The 18,799-nt window shown below is 37.6% G+C and overlaps 1 protein-coding gene across 1 annotated transcript; it reads left to right on the top strand.

Moving 5' to 3' along the window:
- Positions 1-11: 11 nt before the first annotated feature.
- On the top strand, positions 12-16,540 carry LOC121516842 (nuclear cap-binding protein subunit 1). The gene is made up of 23 exons (XM_041798261.1): positions 12-184; positions 2,511-2,599; positions 2,708-2,808; positions 2,899-3,055; positions 3,135-3,242; positions 3,625-3,746; positions 3,894-3,963; positions 4,520-4,735; positions 4,828-4,925; positions 5,005-5,068; positions 5,161-5,271; positions 5,453-5,517; positions 5,603-5,665; positions 5,746-5,820; positions 7,849-7,952; positions 9,117-9,239; positions 9,643-9,745; positions 10,477-10,570; positions 11,968-12,071; positions 12,192-12,309; positions 12,401-12,544; positions 13,393-13,506; positions 15,983-16,540. The coding sequence occupies exons 1-23, from the start codon at positions 151-153 to the stop codon at positions 16,094-16,096; spliced, it is 2,391 nt and encodes a 796-aa protein (XP_041654195.1). The 5' UTR covers positions 12-150; the 3' UTR covers positions 16,097-16,540.
- Positions 16,541-18,799: the final 2,259 nt, after the last annotated feature.

Consider the following 18,799-nt stretch of genomic DNA (forward strand, 5'->3'; position numbering starts at 1 on the left):
GTGACCCGGATGTGCCTCACTTGAATCAGACCGCTATTATTTTTCTGCTCCAGCCAGGCAGAATCATCTAGACGCGTGGGTTACCGAGTTATTATATTGTGTCATATTCCTTTCCTAGCCGAATAATCTTACATCTACAGAGAGTTCAAAATGTCCAGAAGACGACACAGCGACGAGAATGACGGTAAGTAGACGTTTCATGTGAAATTCAGACGTTGTGCCAACGAGAGGAGGCTAGCTACCGTTAGCATGTTTTAGGTAACGGTAATCTTTGGCTTCATGCATGCGCCGTGATTGAATGATTGTTCAACGAGAGTGAGATTTGTTTCACAGTCTTAATCCAGCGATTAAAAATAGCGATTTAACCCAAGAAGATGACGCAAACAGTTGGAATGATTGTAATGCTAACCGGTGTTTCATTGTAATAAGTGACCATGTTAATAGACGACATTCAGCCAAACGCGCCTGTTGTTGATTTTGAAAATGTCCTAACAAATTCCCCTTATTAAATTCTCACCCTTTTCTTTTAAGAACATTTTAAGTATTTTGTAATTTAAGAAAAGGTTAATCAAATAAGCATTCGTTATTCCATCTTAAATAACGTTCATAACTCCAATCACTGGCACTGAAAGTCACCACCTGACACGGTCACTCATTAAATCGAAACACCGGCGATGTTACACGTTAGCAAGCCCACCAGCTAGTGACCAGTGAACAAGTGGGCGGTAACCAAGTGTTGTGATAAATAGGTCAGCGAGAGGAGCTTTAAAAGTATTTGTGCTTGTTTTCGTTCTCACGGGATGAGTCATGATCCACTTAGGATTCATTGTAAGTGTACTTATGTCGATAGAGAAGACACAACTGTACACCATGTAGATGCCACAGGTCACTATGATAAAGCTCAGTTTAGGGATGCACTGATACCACATTTTTCCGGAACAAGTACGAGTACTTATATTTGGAAACACAAATATGAGTACTTAATAATGATACCAGAAGTGTTCTTAAAACTGTTTTGAAAGTTTGTTTTATTTTCATCACGTTCTTCATCACTACTCTTGACAATTTATCGGTGCATAGTTTTTGTTCTCCTCTACATTTTCCTCGTCATTTATGTAAAATGTAGACAAGCTGCAGGAATGGCTCCAAATGAGAGGCTAACCTGATGCTTTTAAATCATGCCAAATATAGTTTTTGCATTGTATTATGAGTCCAAGTACCTAGGTTTGGTATCTCAACCAATTCCTGATACTGGTAACGGTATCTCTGTGGATCCCTAAGGCTCATGAATTAGATTCCTTACTGCATGTAAAGAAACTGGCATTATACAACTGAACCAAAACTGTATGATCGGCATCTGTGTCCAGCACAGTCCTCTCTACAACTTAAATACATAAGGTGACATTTCACTTTATGAGTAAAACATAATTCCATGCATGCAAAACTTATTGAAATATAATTATGGTTGAAATCAGTGTAGCAAACCAATAAATCCATGAACTTTTTATAAATATGCTGAAAGTTTATGTTTGTAATCATAGTTATGAACAACAATTTTGCAGGGTTATGGTAAAAGATAAAATAAAGTAACTTACACAGTCACATTGCGTTGCAGCAAATCTTTTAAGAAAGAGAATATTGAATGGTTTTTGGTTGGTGGTACCATTCTAATCATGCACACTCATGTGCATCTATACTGTGCCCTTAATTGGCAGAAGCAAACACATTTTTACAAGTAATATACTTTGTATTAAAGTATTCACTTATTTTAAGAGACAGCACTTGCCTGTAAATAACAGTTTTCATGATGTCAGAGCTGGAGGCAGCCGCCTTATTATTTTTATGCAAGAAAAATAGATTGTCATTTATTGTCTTCCCATTGTAAAAATACAAAAAAATTATGTTTGGCAGTCTCCTCTGTAGCAGCAAACACAGTCGTCCAAGCGGGGTTAGAAATCCACAGCCTCACGTCATCCATCCTGCTGGTGAGGGAGCAGGCACCCAGGAGAAAGATGCTTGAAAAACCCAGTAGATGAGAAATTTTAAACTGAGAACTTTATATTTTTACTATTGCATAACATCATATTCCTTACCTGGAAGAATATTTCCCTTTTGCAACTTTAAGCTGTCTTTTTATTGTTCAGCAATCGATATATGACCCCTTTTTTTAAAATATTTTTTTCCGTCATTGGCGGTCTTTCAGTCTGTTGTGAGTCAGTAACAATCAGTTGTGATATTCTTGTTCAAGGACGGCCCGTTTATAAAATCATGGCACTTAGGTTCCTGTACAAAAAAATATCTGTAAATTCTGGGGCTGTGCAGCTTTAGTGGTCTCACAATCTGATTCAGATATGATGAGATTTTATTCAATTATTATTTAATGGGTGAGATGAAATTCTCAGTTTTCTATAATACTGCTCATTGCTACTTTTTCATCATCATGAAGAGAGGTAGTCAGATAAGAATAAACTGCTACAGAAGTCAGTGTTTTTTCATTTTTACCCTTCCAGGAGGTCAGGCCCACAAAAGGAGGAGAACATCAGAGCCGATTGAAATTGAAGACCGACTGGAGTCACTGATATGTCGTGTTGGGGAGAAGGTGAAGAGCTGTCAGAGCTACACTGCACTGCTCTCACTCTTATTGCTGCATTACTAGAACCTGGAATGTCAGTTATTCCAGCTACTAAATTGTGTTGTTGTCTGACAGAGCACATCATCTCTGGAGAGCAACCTGGAGGGTCTTGCAGGTGTGTTGGAGGCTGACCTTCCAAACTACAAGAACAAAATCCTGCGCATTTTATGTGCTGTGTAAGTTTGTACCACATCTCACTCTTAGCTATCAAAGTGATCTCTGCTTGTGTGGTAGGTTTTCACTGAGGTGGGATGTTTTTTTGACAGGGCTCGCCTCCTACCTGAGAAGCTGACTGTGTATACGACTTTAGTCGGCCTCCTGAATGCCAGGAACTACAACTTTGGGGGCGAGTTTGTGGAGGCCATGATCAGACAGCTCAAGGAGACGTTGAAAAATAACTTGTACAACGAGGCTGTTTATCTGGTAAACTAACTTTTTTTCATCAACTCGCTGTTTAATCCTTCCACCATTTTCCTTTTAACACTGTCTTTTTTTATTGTAGGTGCGTTTCCTGTCAGATTTAGTGAACTGTCATGTGATTGCTGCTCCGTCGATGGTGGCCATGTTTGAAAACTTTGTCAGTGTTACACAAGAGGAGGACGTACCTCAGGTAGGTAGATTGCTACGTTGGACTGGTGATGCACTTTAATGATTCGACTTGTTGTAGAAGTACTAAAACATTAATGTATTTGCATCTTAAATCAAACTCAGGGTTCACCTTAATTATTAAAAGTTCATGAGCAAAAGGAAGCACCTTAAATAAACCATCTGTGTAATAAAAAAAGCATACTATAGGTTTAAGAACAGAGATTTACAGAGACTTAGAAATTTTATTATGATACAAAAAGCATGAGCTAAAACATAAGCTAGGAGTTGTTCTTTGAAAAAGATACTTGGTTTTCCTGCAGATTTGGTTCATGAAGAGCTTTATGTAACTAAAGTAAGGTATATGATTTACATTTACATTTACATTGTCTTGTTTGTGTTCTCAGGTTCGGTCAGACTGGTTTGTATACGTCGTTCTGTCCTGTCTGCCCTGGGTCGGTAAGGAACTTTACGAGAAGAAGGATGTGGAGATGGACCGACTTCTCAGCCAGATCGAAGGCTACCTCAAGTAAGACGTCTACCATGTTTTCTTCCTTAGTGGTGTCAGCTCTTGACTGTTTGCTTTATGTCTAAATTCTTTTCTCAAATTTAATCATCTTTCAACCTTACAATAAGCCAACTCTCCCTTAATGTCACACCATTTATGATTTCCTAGGAGGCGAGTAAAGACACACGTCCCCATGCTGCAGGTGTGGACAGCAGAGAAGCCCCATCCACAGGAGGAGGTAAGAAACAGAGGGAAGAAGTAAATTTCCTCCTTTATAAGGAAAAATATGCACAAGGGAGACTGAGTCAGTGTACCAGAAAAATCTCAGAAAGCTCTGAAAATCTGCCCTGAAATATCTTGTTTACTATGCATGGCCAGGGATTTATATCCATTTTGAGCATTTGGATACAAAGTGATGTGTAGATGCACCTCACCGCATCTCAGACTACATACAGAGGTGGCCTGGGATGCCTTTATCAGTACTGGTTGTGTAGACCAAAATCTTACAGGCTAAGCCCAGCTAAAAAAATAAAGACACACCCTACTAGCCCTAACATGAAGTGTATTAAAGAAAAGAGTCTGTCAGGGAAGAAAGGACTGGTTTTCATGACAGTAATTACAAGCTAGGTAAGCTGTGTAGGTGGGTGGTGGTGGGGGGGCAAAAACCTGATGTGCCAGTGAAACTGTTGAGATGACAACCTAAAATCATTTCAGTTTCAGATCTATACAAAAACTTATTTGTGTCTCTGAGCATGCTGTGTTAAAGTTCCCGTCTCTTCCTTTCCATCTGCCAGTACCTTGACTGCCTTTGGGCCCAGATTCAGAAGCTAAAGAAAGACCGCTGGCAGGAGCGCCACATCCTTCGTCCATACATTGCCTTTGACAGCGTGCTGTGCGAGGCTCTGCAACACAACCTGCCACCTTTCACCCCACCAGGGCACATGCCAGACGCCCAGTACCCCATGCCTCGGGTTGTCTTCCGTATGTTCGACTACACGGATGCCCCTGAGGTAAATTAAAAAAACATGTTATTCCAGCTAGACACTTCCAGGAGTTGTCTTTTGTTCAAAGTTTGCAAACTTTTGTCCTCTTTCATCCGCAGGGTCCTGTCATGCCCGGCAGCCATTCAGTGGAGAGATTTGTCATAGAAGAAAACCTGCATTGCATCATCAAAACTCACTGGAGAGAGAGGAAAACATGGTGGGCTGAAAGCTTTGTGATGTTTTTATTGTGTGCATGCTGAACACAAATGTTTCAACCTTTGCTTTTATCACCTCAGTGCTGCCCAGTTACTGAGCTACCCAGGGAAAAACAAGATTCCTCTCAACTATCACATTGTGGAGGTAAACATGTTTTTAAAAGCTACATCCTGAGATGTGAGGACAATACCAAATAAAAGTCCGGATTTAAAAGTTTGTGTTTGTGTCTCTCTTAGGTGATCTTTGGAGAACTCTTCCAGCTGCCCACTCCGCCTCACATTGACGTCATGTACACCACACTGCTTATTGAACTCTGCAAACTGCAGCCTGGATCACTGCCACAAGTTGTATCCTTTATTGCTTATGCTAAATGTCCAACAGTCATATGCCTGATCTCTCCGCCAAAGCAAAATATTAGCAAAGTAGTCCCTGTGCTATGCAGGTATTATAAGTCAAAAATCCTAAGGTGCATTAAGGCTTCTAAAAAAGAGTTTTAAATCAGATTTTACCTTAACAGCTGCCTCCCAGTTGGCCCAAGCCACAGAAATGATGTACATGAGACTGGACACCATGAACACCACCTGCATCGACAGGTGAAACTTACTGCGATATAATTAGAAGACTGAAAATAGAACCAGAACAATGTGATTTTAACATCCCATCTATTTTTATTTTCAGACTAATCAACTGGTTTTCACACCATCTGAGCAACTTCCAGTTTCGATGGAGCTGGGATGATTGGTGAGGGATTTCAGGAACAAAAATATTTTAACTAACAAACCTCAGAGCTGACAGTTTGACCACATTTCTTTCCTCTATAGGTCTGACTGCCTGACCGTTGATCCTGAGAAGCCTAAACCCAAGTTTGTCAAAGAGGTTCTGGAGAAATGCATGAGGTGCTTTTATACTTCTTTCACATTTTAATGTACATTTAATCACTTTCATTGACTTATTTGGACTGGTGGTGTTGAAACTTTAATCATGATGAGGTCATGGTCTGTAACATCCTCATGAGATTTAGGAAACTGCATCAATTGCTTGTGCACCATATTTAGCTACTAGATGCTACTCGTGTAAGGCACAGCTGCATTTTTAAATGTCTCACTTCACTTTGAAAACTCACAGACAGCTCAGTGGACAAGTCAAAGGTCATCTGAATCTTGTGGTATCAGATGTTGTATCTTTTCTACCGTTCCCTTTGGCTGTTTTCATTTACTGTTCTACCTGTAGCACGCACTTTTTCCTTAGTGAAGTTGATGTTGTTGCCCACCAGAAGCTTCTTTTTCTTTCACAGTAAAAGCAAGCTTTTATTTCAATAAGACATTAATTACTCTTAGGTCAAGGCATCACAAATTAGTAAAAGCGTAACAAAGAACAGTTTCTTGAGAGAATCTTTTAACTTCATTGTTAATCCTAACTGGATTATGTACTAAACAAGAACTCCCAAAAAGTGTAACTCTTTTACATTAACCAAGGATTATTAGACCTCAGTTAGCCATTTTGTACATGCACTCTTGGATATTTTTTTATGTATAGCCATGTTAACAGTGTATTTGACAGAATAAGCACTTTGAAGCTGTCTCCTACCTCTAAGTGGGGTTTTAGACCACATTGGTGTAGCTGAGCAGCCCACTTGAATACAAGTCCAAAAGTCAACATCATAAAACAAATAACAAACAAATCATTTAGCTTCTAAATAGACATTGGCAAGTATTGCTTCATATTGACAATTCATCCATCCATTTTCTATACCGCTTATCCCGTTGGGGGTCACAGGGAGGCTGGAGCCTATCCCAGCTGTCATTGGGCGAGAGGCAGGGTACACCCTGGACTTGTGGCCAGTCAATCACAGGGCTGACATATAGAGACAGACAACCAGGCACGCCCACATTCACACCTATGGCCATTTTAGAGTCGCCAATTGACCTAATAAGTATGTTTTTGGTGGTGGGAGGAAGCCAGAGTACCTGGAGAGAACATATTGGCATTGTAGACTTGGAATATTATTTTGAAATAAAAGAGAAAGAAATTAAACATGGAGTTGAACTATGACAAACCATCAGAGTAAAGTTATGACATTGATGATGAAGACATAGAGATAAAATAAATGTTTGACAGCTTTAATTTTGTGCTACTTTTTTATCTTCTCAAAATTTCAAGCTTAAAGCTTAATAAAAACACACAAGTCAAACTATTTAAATGCTGTTAAAAGGCCAAATTGAACAATTTATGTTACTGTCTTTGCTGTGATTTTGTACAATTTAGGATCTGCTTTATCTGACAGGTGTAAGTTTTGCTGTAACCCAGCGTTTCTCAGCCAATTTCCTATCGAGGCACCCTATCAAAATTTTAAAATGTCCCGTCACCCCTGTCAAAATGTTCTGAAAATAAAATGAACATTCACCGTCCCTATGACCGCTTAGGAATTTGTATATTGATAGAATTAGTGAGATAAGTCTCTAAAGCAGTCTCTTAAAACATTCAAAATGCCCATATTTTTGTGAAATGGCCATGTAGGTCTTGAGAAGTTGATTTTGACATGTTTTGGCACACCTGCAAAATTTGTGAAAATAAAATGAATGATTCCACCAGTGTGTGTACACTTGAAGGCCTTTTAATTTGCTGACCCTTTTAAATGCAACCCTGACAATTCCAGGGGTCATTCTGCTTTTATCATTTAAACCTGCCTAGTTTAGATACTAAAAACCTCAGCTGGCACTTAGCTTATCTCACTTTTTAAAGTTTGAATCTCTATTTTTTATATCCAGAGGGGTTCCTATGCATTGCCACATAAAAAGTCAATTATTGCTCATGTTGTTCTAAACGTTTCTACCTGAAAACATCTTTACAACAATCTATCATCCTTAAATGTTCACAATTTGTCCAGAAGCTAAAGATTGTCTGTTTCTTCCTGTCCTCTGCAGGCTTTCATACCACCAGCGGATAGTGGACATTGTACCGCCGACCTTCTCCGCCCTGATCCCAGCTGAACCCCTCTTCATATACAAATACCTTGATGAGAGTTCTGGTAAGAACTGAATATGCTTATCTCTTTAACAACAACATTGATAAAATTATTTTTAAAGATTTATTTAAGGCTTTTTTTGCTTTTATTGTAGAGATAAGACAGTGGATAAGCCTGGAAATAGGGATAACAGAGTGGGGAATGGCATGTGGTGAAAGAGCAACAGGCCGGACTTGAACCCAGGCCACCCATGTACATGGGGCACAACCTAACCACTAGGCCATCTACGACCCAGATTGATAGAATTTAAAGACTTTTTTTGAATTAGATTAATGTAGACAAGACCTGTCACCCTGTTTTCACAGCAACTACTAGCTTTAATGTCTTGTCTAACTGTACATGGACAGTAGGAGCTGAGGTTGAGCTAAATATTGATCTTCTGTCTGCTTGAAATAGTCCAAGTGATCTTTGTCTAAGTATATTAGAAGTTTAAAAAGGTTTGTCTTATTACTTCTAAAAAGTATTTTGGTACAATAGTGCATTGTGTACTAAGAAAATCAAAGCAGTAGTGTAGTTTTGCATCACAAAAAAACAAAAAAAGTCAAATTTTTTTGCTACTTGTTGCACATTTTGGTAATATTTTAAGGAGTGTGGCCAACTGTGTATCTGCTTTTTAATCTGTTGACTAATGCTATTCCATAGCCTTGTTTACAAACAGTTAATAACAGGTTAAACAGGCATACAGTATGAGACACAGCTGCCTCACGGAAAACATCAAAAACACAGGCTCTGACATTTGTGTTTCATCATGATAGTGTTCTCTGCACTTTTTCCAAAAATTCTACACAATGGGTATATCTCTACAAAGTAAATGCATTCCTCTCTAACATGTTAGCAGTTAAATCAGCTAGCTATGCTTGCACACTGACAAAGCTATTGGTTTACCTTCTGCTGGTATGCAGCTAATGGCCCACAAGTCAGAGAGAAACAGAAACTTTGCTTGAGCTTCAGAGATGTCTTTATTTCTTTCCTTTTGGCAAAGGTAAAGGGAAATACAGTATTCTTTTTAGGAACACATTTCTTTTTTGAAAATGTATTTTGATGATGGATTACTTGAACTACTAAAATGACACATTACTCCTAATAACTAGAGGTAATCTGAGTACATGTTACCCCCAACTCTGGAAATGAATATCTTATAGTTGTCTCTCCTACTTTCTTCTCTAGCTTCATTACCGGGCTATGCAGTATCCATCACTGTTTCTAATGCCATCAAGAACCGAGCGTCCAATGAAGAGATCCTGACCATCCTCAAAGAAGTGCCCAACCCCAACCAAGAAGACGATGATGGTTTGACTCCTATTTATCTGATTTGCAAAGTCCTGCAGGAAGACAGAACAAATGCTGGTGTAGAACTGAGAAAAATGTTTTTATTTTTACAGCTAAAAACTAAAAGGGAAAAGAGTATGGGTATATTTCAACTTGCAAAGTAAATACGTGCCAGAACTAGTAATCATTTTAGCCTTGTAAATTCATCTTAAAGTATGATTTTATATCTTGAAGTTTATTTTTTGGCATTATCTCTTGTCATTCCTTATTGGTGGATTACACATCCTGATAGCACTAGTTTTCTGTATTGAAATGAGACTGAAAGACTGTCTTTTCTTTACCTAGGTATCATTCAGTCTGCTTGTTAATGCAGCATTTTCTTCTTTGTCTTCTCCTTAATATTCCTCGTTCATTCTTCCCTCAGACGAGGGCGAGAGTTTCAACCCCCTGAAGATCGAGGTGTTCCTGCAGACTCTGCTCCATCTGGCAGCTAAATCCTTCAGCCACTCCTTTAGTGCCCTCGGGAAGTAAGTTTATTCACCATGAAAGTATTTCTCACCTGCATATTTTATTTGCTAAATAAACTAAATGTGAAATTAATCTGAAATGAATGAAATTCAACAATTTGATCAAAGAAAGAGAAAATATTTCTCAACAAATGTTTGTTTTCCTGAATTCTTGTCAGTTGTAAATGACCAATATGTGTCTGTTACTGCATTATGTTATTATTTAGTCATGTGTATTATTTAAGACCCTTTTAAGTGTTCATCAGGTACATTTTCACACTGTGATATTTTCACACTTTTAGCTGAAAACTTTGACAAATGTGATTAAGAGTTTTGATATTCCTGCACTATTTTAGTCCTGCAGAATTCTTACCATCATCAACAGTGCTTTATTAAGACACCTTAACCCAGCTCTTATTAAAAAAACAATCTTGCAATTAACAGCAAATGAGCTATAGATATATATAGGTATAGATGTATAGATACTGTGTGCAAAGAAATGTAGGAAAAAAAAATATGGTGCTTCAATTGCAAAGTAAATTGATAAGATTTCAGGAAAATTGTCTATTTTTTAATAATGTTAAACTAAGAACTTACTCAAGGTTTATTAAGTTACAACTGCCATTAAAAGTACTGAACTGATACTGAATAAAAACCACTGATATATCTGCATAATCTCTGAACCACAACAATTTGGTTAGCTCGGGTAAAATTCGACTGTGTTTGGCCTCACCTTCCTCTGTTCTCTCCAGGTTTCATGAAATCCTGAAAACCCTGACAGACAGCGATGAGGGAAAACTTCACATCCTCAAAGTAGTTTATGAAGTCTGGAGGAATCACCCACAGGTACAAACGAAAGAGGGTTACAGGGTGTAGGTTTACATGGACTGGAGTATCTCTATTAGGTGCCTTATTCCAGCTTTGATCATATTCAGGATATGACTTTACATGCAGTCTAGAGCTTTGCAATGTGAAGAAAATATGCAATGTGTGAGAGCACTGTTCAGAGTCACAGTGACAAAAGTGGCAATTATTACATTTCTGTGCATATTAGCTCAAAGTTTCTCTGTTTTATTAGACGCCATATTTTATCAGGAGCAAACTTTGCACTGCTTCTTGTAATGGTTTTATATTCTGTTCCCATGTCCACGCAAGTTTCAAAAACCATTACAAATCTGTCTGTTATGCAGTCTGCTCAACTGTACATTAAAAATGTGAAACACAGATTTGTAAGCACCTTTTTACTTTGCCCAGCATATGAAAAGGAATCAAATAAGTTGGGACATAAGAGCAATCATATTAAATTGTTTCATTCCCAAAGGACAAATCTCGAGGACTAAAAGTATTTAAATTTTAAAAGAAAAACCAGATCTACTTTGTGCAAAAAGACTCAAATTCACCATCTTTGATTGCAGTGTCTGCACCGCATGCATTTCCATATCACAATGACAATGAAAATGTAGTTAACTGTTCAGCCTGAATGCAAATAGAGAAACCTGGTAAATTAAGTCTTTTATATATTAAATCCTGGTGTGTCTTGATTTTTGATTACTGAATCTTATATGTGCAGGCACCTGTGATGTAAATTTTTAACAAAAGAAACCATGGTAATTTTGAAATCTAAGAAGGAAGGAGACCACTTTGGCTCTCTATAGGTCTGAAGCTATGAAATGCCTCCACGGTGCGGCAGATATGGAGTATCTGCCTCGTTTCCAGCAGTTACTAAACATTAAACATGTTCTCACCTCTGACTGGTGTCAGCCTGTCACTACTACTGCATAGGACAAGGGGACAATGGCTGACAGTACACAGCCATCAACACTTTGATTGGCCAATTATATTTAATTCTGAAAGACAAACCTCAATTTCTTTCAGTTCAAAAATAACACCCTCTTTGGGTCTCTACCGGTGCAGATAGTCTTAAAACATGAGCTAAAGATGACCCTCAGGAGCTAGTTCTTCCGTCACTGACTGTAGGCTCTGTAGCCCATCTCTAAAAAACCTCAACGAACGTCTGAAAACTAAGCAATTACTCCCAGACAGAATCATCTGTGTTTCATGAGGCTGTACCCAAACACTACAAAGGAAGACTTAACACACCCAATCAGAACCCTGATACTCAAGTCCATGATAACACTCAGTAGAGGATTTTTTAAAATATGAAATGTACATTGATTACATGTAAAACTACAGATTGCAGTTGGAAGTAAAGTTCACAAAAATGTGTTCTTGCTGCCTTACAGATGATCTCAGTGTTGGTGGACAAAATGATCCGGACACAGATTGTGGACTGTGCTGCAGTCGCTAACTGGCTCTTCTCTCAGGACATGGCTCATGAATTCACCAGGTGATATCTGAGACATGGAACCTGAATATTTATCCATTACCCATTAAAAGATAAATACTGTTTGTTAACCCTGTAACAGGTTGCATGTTTCTGGTGAATAACAAATCTATCACTCTTCAGACTTTTCATTTGGGAGATTCTTCACTCAACCATCCGTAAGATGAACAAACACGTGCAGAAGATCCAGAAAGAGCTGGAGGAGGCCAAAGACAAACTGGAGAAACAGCAGCACAAGAGGGTAACATCCTCCATCCGTTATGTGCATGAACGACCACATCAGTCGGTGTGTTAATGTAGGAGGTTTAAATGTTTGTGTGATTGTTCTACAGCAGAGGGACAGTGGCGACGACGAAGACATGGAGAAAAACAGCGAGGACGAGGAGGGTCAGCTGGAGGAGCAGATCGAGAGGCTACAGGAGAAGGTGGAGTCGGCTCAGAGTGAGCAGAAGAACCTTTTCCTCGTCATCTTCCAGGTAGAGACAGCACACAGGGAGTCTTAAGTCTCTGATGTCAGGGTTTTTTAAAGCTTCCAGCCCAGTTTTTAAAAGCACTGAAAAAAATACTAATTATTAACAGATGGTGTTCCTCAGTTGAGTTCAGGTCAGAGGTCAGAGAGTTGAATAAGGCAAAGTGGAATTTTAACAATGCCAAAATTTGGTTTGTTTTTTCTTTATTTGGGTCTTGAAAGGGTCTATAAAAGTCTTAAATATTATTTTAAAATGTGTGTAGTGACAGTGCAATCCATTTGTTTGAGTCTTGTCGGTTTAATGTAAACAACTGAGCAATTGAAATCTGTGTGATTCAAAATAAACTCTTCTTTTAAATTAAATTCTTATTGAAACAGTTAAAAAGCAAATTGATCATGCAACTGAGAACAGATGTAAAAATAATAACACAGTACAAAGAAATGAAAAAATTTAGTACACTTAATAATACACTTAATGATTTGGCTTATATGCATGACAAGAAGTTTGGAATAAGTGTAAAACTATTTTAATACCACCCTTTCTCCATAAATAAACAATAGTTTATTCTTCACTTTGCTTCTTAAATTGTATTTGGCATCCGTTTTGGTTCCAATATGACATGATAATTACAAAACTAAGTAATTTAAAATAGCTAATATGTATGTGCTTTATAAAAAATATATTAAATCAGTACTCATGTCTTTTGTCAAAAATCATCACTATTTTGCTCTTCACCATCAAAACATGATATTTTTAAAAAGAAGAAAGTTTAATGGGGATTTTATATCCTGTGCATATCCTTTTTGAAGCAGCTGTAACAAAAACTTGTGCATAATAATTTTTTCTCTCTCTAGCGTTTCATCATGTTGCTGACGGAGCATCTGGTTCGCTGTGAGACGGGCAGCGTCGACATCAGCACGCCCTGGTACAAAAACTGCATCGAGCGGCTGCAGCAGATCTTCCTCATGGTAAAATATCCACACACTCATTCGCTATAGTGAAACCTTGACCCTGCTCACATTTAGCTGTAACGTCCATGCTGGGTTATCAGGCACCACTGCACTTCAGTACATGTTCACTCTTTGTATGAACAAAACATCTCCAGTGAGGACGTACAGTCGAAGCTCCTATGCAAATAACAGCCTGCACTTCCTTTTTGGGGCTCCTTGAGTTACGGTGGCTTATTTACATCTGTTTAGCACTACTGCTCAATCCTCTTAAACTGAATTTTCATTTCAGTCTATTGCCATTCCCACTAAGTTTATTTGCTTCGTCAAGAGTACATCATTGTTTCTTTTTAAAGCTTTGTTTATGGGAAGATGAGAGAGGAGAGCTGGCTAGGCTCTTTGGATGCCCTACACTAGGCCAGTGCTTCCCAAGTGTAAGCAAACATACTGCAGGTGTGCTGCGAGCACTAATTTACAATAACCAAAAAATAATCCCTTAAATTAGAAAAAAATGCATTTAAATGATCATGAAATACTTTATTGAATACCATTATTTTTAGTCTCAGAAGTAATAAAAAACTGCCAGAAAGTTAAACTCATATCAGCGTTTTTATAATTTATTTTGTTTGATGGATACAACAGGTGTCATGGTTTAACTGGTACTGGATTAAGTGGTGACACTCCATAGCCATTTTACTGTGCCACTCAGTCCCTCATTTTAAGAATTTATCAGTGTCCTCTGAGACACTAATACTGAAGCCCATTTCTGCCAAATAAAAAAGAAAAAATGTGAAAATAAGGCAATTTTTGAAAAAAAAAAAAAAAAGTTAAGCCATATTTATGAGATAAAAAGGCCAAATTATGGGATAAAAGGTTGAAGTTATGGGTTAAAAAGTCAAAATTATGAGATGAAAAAAGTCTAAATTTTAAATAAAGTTATAATTATGAGATACAAAGTTTAAATTATAAAATAAAAAAGTCAGAATGATGACATAAACAATTATGACATAAAAAGTCAAAATTATGAATTTTCACCTCATAATTTAGTTTTTTTATCTCATAATTTTGACTTTGTATCTCATAATTATAACTTCATTTCAAAAATTACATTTTTTCATCTCTTAATTATGACTTTTTATGTCATAATCCCAGAATTATAACTTTATTTCAAAATTTAGACTTTTTATCTTGCAGGTATGACTTAGCATTCTTTTTTTTAACTGCCTAACTTCCACATTTTTTCTTTTGTAAGTGGTGGAAATGGGCTTCCGTACATTCATGCTATATGGGAGGAGTTTCTGGGCAAAAATGTATGTTTACAGAGATGAATATTAAAAAATGATATTTAAGTGTCTTTGCAGATACCTGATCGAACAAAATAATTGGGTGAGGCTTAATAATTGTATTTTTCATTTTTCCTCTTAATAAACAGTTTTTTATCAGTGGCTGAGTGGTCGAGGGCCAAGTCTGTCCAGAACAAATCAAAATCAGCCACAAAATGAGGAGAGTTGCTGTCATGTTGTCTGTGTATTTCTACTTTGTGCTGACTCCGTGAGAGCGAGTTTTGTAAGCTGTGATTGTCCTATAACAATGTGATGACCGATTTGAGCTCAGGCCCAGTTGGGCTTGAAGCAGTGTGAGTGCAGGTCAGCAGGGGATCTGAGAGAGGAGAGAATCTAGCTTCTGCCCAGCAGGATTTATGCATTGAAGCCACTTGGAATACAAATGAGTGGAGTTATATTAGCCTCTTAGCTTTTCATGTGATTAGCAAGGCTGCATGGTCATAAATAGCCCTGTTTTTTGCTTACTGGTAGTCTTGCAAAGCAGATGGATTGTACAGATGTCATGTCTGTTATCAGATCTTTGAAAGCTTCAAGCTGATGAGCTTGTTCTGAGTCAGAATGACCGGATCAATCAGCATTATATGAGGAGGAAGAGGTGGTAGCTATGTCTGTGGTTTCAATGGACTGCAAGCCTGTGTATAATAATGATGGGTGAAGAGATTAGCATGTATGCAGTTTTAGCAGAACTGGACGAAATTTCTACATTTAAAGTAGAGCAAAGAACCACACTGAAAGCTTTTCATGGTGGAGAAGTTGCCTGCTTCAGTGTTTACCTAATGGCTGCCTGATGAGCTCATGTTGTGTAGTTTACTCCCCAGGGCAGCACACAGCCACTACGCCATTATTATGTTGCTCTTATTGGCCCATAATGAATGTGAAAGACAACATTTGTCCAATCACCTTCCTGTTTTTTTAAGTTCTTCCCCTCCCAAACACTATCTATGTGGTGTTGTCCAGATGGATCTAAAATAAATCTTATACCATTGATATGTGAAACAGTTTATCTGAGCTGATGAATATCTTGTGGTTGTTGGCACTTTTTGAGGTTCAGTCAGCATGAAGGATTACTTCTTAGTATCTGAATACCTAGCAGGAATGTGATCAGGTTCTTTGTGTCTATTCTCTCTCTCATGTTACTCATCTCTTCTCTGCAGCACCATGTCACCATCCAGCAGTACATGGGAACCCTGGAGAACCTGCTGTTCACGGCCGAGCTTGACCACCACATCCTTGCCGTCTACCAGCAGTTCTGTGCCCTGCAGCTCTGAGGCAGACACTCTGACACTCATGTAATTGGATGAATTAAATCCTGTACTCGTGCTCTCACAGTACCTGTGCTAAACAAACTCATCAGAAAGTACCAACTCTTGCATCAAGAATCTCCTCTGTTTTTTTTTTTTTTTTTCATTTCCTTGTTTTTGTGTTTTGGTGCCATTCAAAGTGTTTCTGTGCAACATCAACCAAGGACATTTTTCAACGTAGGAATTTAAACTCCAGTAAGTTTGAATATTCGCTGTAGTGTCTATTTTTGTTCTTTTTTTCCCACCCTGCTAGTTTTCTTATGAATGGATCTTTTTAAAACAGTGCTAGAGACGACACAAAGACGTTTCAAGTTGTAACAGATTAATTCTGGAACTGGAGAGCGCTCTACTTTTTTATATTTGTTTTATGTGGAATTGGGAAAGAATTAAAACTCTACGGAGTCTTTATCAGCCTGCTCTGTTGTGTCTGGTATTTTATTTTTCTCCTCTGGTATTACCTCTTTGTTTAATCTCGTTCTGTAAGAGAAATCTACAAAAGCAGTCAGTTTATCTCTTGGTCATTGGATTTATGGTTCTGAAATCCTGATAATGGAAAATGGATAGTTATTTGGCAACAAAATGCCGATTCAGATACGGCACTACAGCTAACGCTGTAGCGATATTTTATCGTAAAAAAGGTTTAAATAAAGAAGAACAGTTTCCTACGGAGATTGAAGAGCCTGTGCAGAACTCCAAGATTACGAGCAGCCTGCACCATGCGTTCATACAAGATAGTGGTCAGTTTATGTCTGCAGACTTAAGGGATTTCATAAACTTCACTGAAGAGAGACACGCTTCATTATTCAAGCCTTGCTCAGGTGTTTTCTCTCTCTCTCTCTCACTTCTGCGTGCGCACGTCATGCATTTAATTAACGATTTAAAATTCAGCGCCCGCACATCTTTGTTTCAGCGTATTTTTTTTCCAAATCCTTTGGCGCCCCGAAGCATTCCATAAGACTACATTTTGATGATTAAATAGAAACGTTATTGCTACTAACAGTGACTGAGACAGAGAGAACAACGAGGTCAGAGGTCAACAGATCACAGATGCAGCTTTACCCTAAAACCTGTTCCCAGGTCTAGATATGGTGTTAAAAAGTCACTGTGGATCAAACAAAAATGTGGTTGCAAGAATTAGAAGTGAACACCCTTTGAGAAATAGATCAAATTTCTGGAATGTAAAAGTCCAGCTTACAGAAATCATCAAACCATTGTGCGGATAATGGAGATTTATTTTTTGCTAGAATGTGAAATATTACACTAATGCTTGAAGTAGAGGAAGTTAAACTAGTTAAACTAGTTAAGTGTCTCTTTACCTCAGTGACAGAGTGAAAAATAAAAGTAAACTACAATATAAGAAATAAAGAATTAGCAGCCAGAATTTCCTGGGAGATGATCCCTAAACCTCAATTATGGCATAATCCAATGGAATTATTTAACTTCCTTTCCTTTCAACTTTAATAGATGTAAACTGCCATCAGAACTATTTGAGATATTTTATTTAGATAACCTTTTAATACCTATTTTTAACGTACAAGTGGTCCATTTAAGGGACCCACTGTATTTTATCATTTGTCTGGGACTATTTCTCTTGAAAAAAAGCAAAAGGGATTGATATAAAAATGCAGTGAAATACATTGAAAATGAGAGGAAACATCAATATTTCGCAAGTCGATTTACAGTGTGCACCCCTAAATTTTCTGCTTGCGCCCCTAAAATTTGAAGTTCGGGGCCACTGTGCTCCTAGTAAAAAAAAAAAAAAGCTAGTCTGGAGCCCTGCTTAGGCACACATCCTCGATCCACTGAAAATTACTTTGCTATGTGATAGGAACAAGTCCTAAGGTTCCAAGTTTAACTTTAACATAAGTGTGTACAGTACTGTGCAGAACTTTTAGGCATGTTTGGACCAGAATTGAGGCAGAAGTAAAAGCTGTAATGATGAGTAAGCTTGTAGCACCCTATAATATAATTATTTCCTGATAATGTAATAACGCCTGAAAATGTAATAAAAATTTGCACTTAACTCGATCCAAAATGTAATAAAACCCAATAATCTAATAACTTCACCAATAATGTGATAAAATATCCTGACTGATATTGTAATAACATTTTTACTGATAATGTAATACCTTTTTGTTTCAAACCTGATAATGTAATACTTGACAGATAATGTAATAAATATGTTCATTACAAAACAACTTTCAGTAACACTTTATTTGAAGAGGGTATACATAAGCATAGTCAGCTCTTTAGTTCAGCTTCTATGTCAGGGGTGTCAAACTCAATCACAGCAGGGGCTAGACTCTGGATTCAGGACCAACCTGAGGGCCTAACAGCATCTCCTTTTTAGCCATAAACTGTCAACCCTGTCAACTGTCAACCTGATAAATGATTTTGACATTTAAAAAGTTAAAAAAAAAAAAAGTTTAAATGCCCACAATCTGAGAAAAGTAAATGTCTTAGTTCAAAAAGGTCAAAACATGAAATTAAAATTGAAAAATAATGTTTTTTTAATGGCAAATATATTAGAAAGAAGCCAAAATCATGAGTTTAGATGGTCAAAACATGAAATTGAAATTTGTAGTCATTAAAATAAAAGTCAAAATATGATTCAACATTTTAAATTGTGAGTTTAAAAGGTCAAACTTTGGGATTATGAAGTCAAAGTTT

The sequence above is a fragment of the Cheilinus undulatus genome, linkage group 10 (genome assembly GCF_018320785.1).
Source record: "Cheilinus undulatus linkage group 10, ASM1832078v1, whole genome shotgun sequence".
NCBI lineage: Eukaryota > Metazoa > Chordata > Actinopteri > Labriformes > Labridae > Cheilinus > Cheilinus undulatus.